Source organism: Notamacropus eugenii, chromosome 7, assembly GCF_028372415.1.
Source record: "Notamacropus eugenii isolate mMacEug1 chromosome 7, mMacEug1.pri_v2, whole genome shotgun sequence".
Lineage (NCBI taxonomy): Eukaryota > Metazoa > Chordata > Mammalia > Diprotodontia > Macropodidae > Notamacropus > Notamacropus eugenii.
This window is the reverse complement of record NC_092878.1, coordinates 4,504,293-4,506,883: the sequence shown is the minus strand read 5'-3', so window position 1 is coordinate 4,506,883 and position 2,591 is coordinate 4,504,293. Positions and strand designations below refer to the sequence as shown.

The window sequence follows — 2,591 nt, the reverse complement described above, 5'->3', positions numbered from 1 at the left end:
AAACAGGGGGAAAATAGGATAGAGGAAAATACACAGCTAGTAATCATAACTGTGAATGTGAATGGGAAGAACTCTCCCAAAAAATGAAAGTAGATAGCAGAGTGGATTAAAAATCATAATCCTGCAATATGTTGTTTACAAAAAACACATTTGAAGCAGAAAGACACACACAGAGTAAAGGTAAAACATATTATGCTTCAGATGAAGTTAAAAAAGCAGGGGTAGCCATCCTGATCTCAGAGAAAACAAAAGAAAAATAGACCTAATTAAAAGAGACAGGGAAGGAAACTACATCTTGCTAAAAAGGTAATGAAGTAATATTAATACTAAACATATATGCACTAAGTGATATAGCACCTAAATTCTTAGAGAAGTTAAGTGAGTTACAGGAAGAAAAAGACAGCAAAACTATATAGTGGGAGACCTCAACCTCCCCCTCTTGGAACTCAATAAATCTAACCACAAAATAAACAAGGAAGTTAAGAAGGTAAACAAAACTTTATAAAAGTTAGATATGGGCCTTTGCCCAGCCCCCACATGGTGAGGTCAGTAAACATCATGGAGCTGTCCCTGCCGCAGCCTGAGGTACTCAAGAGCAGCTGGACCAAGAGGTGGAGTTTCTCTCCTCATCCATCGCACAGCTCAAGGTTGTACAGACCAAATAGGTGGAGGCGAAGGAGTGTCTGAACGTGCTGAACAAGAGCAATGAGGGGAAAGAATTACTTGTCCCATTGACCAGTTCTATGTATGTACCAGGGAAGCTACATGCTGTGGAGCATGTTGTCATCGATGTAGGAAGTGACTTTTATGTGGAGAAGTCAGCAGATGATACTAAAGACTTCTTCAAGAGGAAGATTGACTTCCTCACTAAGCAGATGGAAAGAATTCACCTCACTCTGAAGGAGAAGCATGCCATAAAGCAGGCTATCATGGAGATGATGAGCCAGAAGATTCAGCAGCTCACAGCGCTGGGGGTGTCCCATGCAGGCGAGGCCAAAGCTTGAGGGGGTTGGGGGGGAGAGGGGGAGGGGAACTGAGAGGATGTGTACAGAGCCAATAAAAGTGCCTGCTGGGCCCCCCACACACAAAAAAAAAACAAAAGTTAGATATGGTAGACCTCTGGAGAAATCTGAATGAGGATAGAAAGGAATATACTTTTTTCTCAGAAGTACACAGCACCTACACAAAAATTTAACATGTATTAATGCATAAAAACCTCAAAATCAAATGCAAAAAGACAGAACTATTAAATGCATTCTTTTCAGATCATGATGCAATAAGAATTACATATAATAAAGGGCCATGGAAAGATAGATAAAAAAATTAGTTGAAAACTAAATAATCAAATCCTAAAGAATGAATGGGTCAAACAACAAATCATAGGAACAACCAATAATTTCATCAAAGAGAATAACAATACTGAGACAACATACCAAAATTTAGGGGTGCAGTCAAAGCAGTACTTAGGGAAAATTTTATATCTCCAAATGCTTACAGGAACAAAATAGAGAAAGAGCAGATCAGTGAATTCAGCATGCAATTTAAAAAGCTAGAAAAGAAACAAATTTAAAATCCCCAATTAAACATCAAATTAAAAATTCTGAAACTCAAAGGAGAGTTAATAAAATTCAAATTAAGAAAACTATTGACCTAATAAATAAAAATTAAGAGCTGGTTTTATGAGAAAAAAAAAAAACCACCCTAACAAAATAGATACACTTTTGGTTAACTGGATTTTAAAAAAAGAAAGAAAACCAAATTACCAGTATCAAAAATGAAAAGGGTAAATTCATCACCAAGGAAGACAAAATTAAAGCAATAATTAGGAATTATTTTGCCCAACTGTATGCAATTAATTTAACAATCTATGTGAAATAGATGAATATTTACAAAAATATAAATTGCTTAGATTAACAGAAGAGGAAATAAATTATTTTAGAAAAAGAGATTGAACAAGTCATCAAGGAACTCCCTAAGAAAAAATCTCCAGGATCAGATGGCCAACAAGTGAATTCTACCAAATATTTAAAGAACAATTTTAATACTTTATAAACTATTTGGGAAAACAGGCAAAGAAGGAGTCCAACTAAACTCATTTTACAACATAAATATGGTGCTGATACCTAAACCAGGAAGAGCCAAAACAGAGAAAGAAAATTATAGACCAATTTCCCTAATGAATATTGATGCCAAAATTTTAAAATATGAACAAAGAGATTACAACAATTTATCACCAGGACAATACACTATGCTAGGTAGGATTTACATCAGGAATGGAGAGCTGGTTCGACACTGGAAAAACTATTAGCCTAATTGACCATATTAATAACAAGACAACACAAATCATATGATTATCTCAATAGATGCCGAAAAAGTTTTTGACAAAAATCTATCATCCATTTCTATTAAAATCACTAGGGAGCATAGGAATAAATGGAGCTTTCCTTAAAATAAAAAATAGTATCTATGTAAAACCACCAGCAAGCATTATATGGAATGGGGATAAGCTAGAAGCATTTCCAGTACGATTAGGTGTAAAAAAAGGACGTCTATTATCAACACTGTTATTCAATATTGCACTAGAATATTAG

The 2,591-nt window shown here is 35.0% G+C and overlaps 1 protein-coding gene across 1 annotated transcript; it reads left to right on the top strand.

The window, feature by feature from the left end:
* The first annotated feature begins 537 nt into the window (after positions 1-537).
* LOC140514384 (prefoldin subunit 5-like) lies at positions 538-1,052 on the top strand. Its single transcript, XM_072624628.1, has 2 exons — positions 538-611; positions 740-1,052. The coding sequence occupies exons 1-2, from the start codon at positions 538-540 to the stop codon at positions 1,002-1,004; spliced, it is 339 nt and encodes a 112-aa protein (XP_072480729.1). The 3' UTR covers positions 1,005-1,052.
* The last annotated feature ends 1,539 nt before the right edge of the window (positions 1,053-2,591 follow it).